The sequence below is a fragment of the Cariama cristata genome, unplaced genomic scaffold (genome assembly GCF_000690535.1).
Source record: "Cariama cristata isolate BGI_N322 unplaced genomic scaffold, ASM69053v1 scaffold32967, whole genome shotgun sequence".
Classification (NCBI taxonomy): Eukaryota; Metazoa; Chordata; class Aves; order Cariamiformes; family Cariamidae; genus Cariama; species Cariama cristata.
In genome coordinates this window covers 1-1,582 of record NW_009627801.1, presented here as the reverse complement: position 1 = coordinate 1,582, position 1,582 = coordinate 1, and the positions used below count along the sequence as shown (strand labels likewise).

The following is a 1,582-nucleotide window of genomic DNA, read 5'->3' as shown; positions in this document are numbered from 1 at the left end:
CCAGGTCTTCACTGAGCATCCAAGTTCAGTATACGAAGTATACCACAAATGTGCGTATGTATCTCCTGCACGCGTATACAGAGATAGCAAAAGGTTTCTTTTCTCTAACTGCTGAACTTTCAATGTGTTTTCATATATGTGGCAGGTTCTCTTGAGGGACTTCACCACTTGAAGCAGATCAGGACGTCAGAGCCAAACTCTCAGTCCCTTTGACTGCTTGGGACTCCTCTGACAAGGCCCTCCATTAAACCATCGCACGCACTGACCTCCCTGCAGTTAAAAGAATGCAGACAGTAAAAGTGTAACATCTTTCTGCTACCCTTCGCATAAATGAATGCTCATTAAATGTACCGCATCACCTGCAACACACTTCTCGTGTGAAACAAGTGCATACTGGAGCACCACCAGTCAAGAGGAAATGCCCGATGTTACTCAATGATTGTACAGCACTTGGCTTCAACATTAAACTGTTCCCTGGGCTGGCTTCCTGCGGATGCAGCTCCTCTTTTCCAAAAAGCATTACATTTACTGAGTCATCAACACTCTCCTGAAGCCAAAAAGCACAAAGGCGTGCAAGGGTTTCACTGGGGCGTGTGGTGGGGAGGGGGGAACAGGATACGTGTCGGCTGTGTCACCATCACGCGTGGCCGGCTGGCAGCTGCTCTCGCCGCTTTTGCACTGCAGGGGAAAGGGCGGGTACGGGTGTCTGAAATACTCTGCCACCATTTGTATTTTAAGCCTATTTCCTTACCACGCATTAGTGGCTTCTTGGTGTTTGGGTTCCTCCAGGGGCTTGGGGCATCATCCTTCAGGAGGAGAACTGGCAAGAGGGAGATGGGCAGGTGGAGGAGGTGGTCCACCACCTCGGCTTTGGGTGGAAAACGTGGACTTTGGTGAGAGGATGCACTGGTACCCTGAGGGGGGAGGGTGGCCTGGGGGCCGGCTTCTGCTCTTCCCCGCGAGGAAGAGAAATGCCGGGTGATGCTTGAGGGACTGCAGAAGATGCGGGGCTGCTTAGAGAGCTCAGGGGAAGGGACTGAGGAGAAAAAAAGGAGAGGAAAAAGGAATGATGAGGAAAGTGACGTGCCTGGGATTCTGCCCAGGGGAGATAAAGCCAGATAATTTGATTTATTTCTTAGAAGAGGAATGAAAGGAGCAAAACACAGAATGTTTTAGGACTGTAACTGAGCTGTGCAGGGTAGAACTGGGAAAACCGAGCAGATGGAGTGACAAAAACCCCAAGTGTACTTCCAGGGCACTCTTGGAGTCCTTTGGCAGTGCAAAAAAAGCAAAGGATGAACGGTGGAAATCACTGGGAAATCTGAAGCAGCTAAGATACAACTGCAGGGTATGGTGGGGACCTGTTTGGGAGCCGAGGAAGTTACTGAAGAATATAGGGAAAAGGGTAGGAGCAATGGGTCCAGCTGTGGCTGAGGAGAGGGGAGGGTGGGAGAGAAGAGAAACTAATAAAAACCAACCCAAACCCAAAATGGCAGAGGAGACACACTGGCAGGAGTGGGGGAAACAGGAGAAAAGATGAAGGAAGCTTAGGACGACCAAAAGATGCCGAGGGCTGGGCGGG

The 1,582-nt window shown here is 50.5% G+C and overlaps 1 protein-coding gene across 1 annotated transcript in view; it reads right to left on the bottom strand.

The window, feature by feature from the left end:
* Positions 1 to 868, bottom strand: part of PTCHD1 (patched domain containing 1) — a gene marked incomplete at its 5' end in the record, with an annotated part of 13,831 nt that extends 12,963 nt beyond the window's left edge. Inside the window, one exon of the mRNA XM_009704561.1 lies at positions 752 to 868. Coding sequence (XP_009702863.1) covers positions 752 to 868 — 117 coding nt within the window. The remainder of the gene's footprint in view (positions 1 to 751) is intronic.
* Between the last annotated feature and the right edge of the window lie 714 nt (positions 869 to 1,582).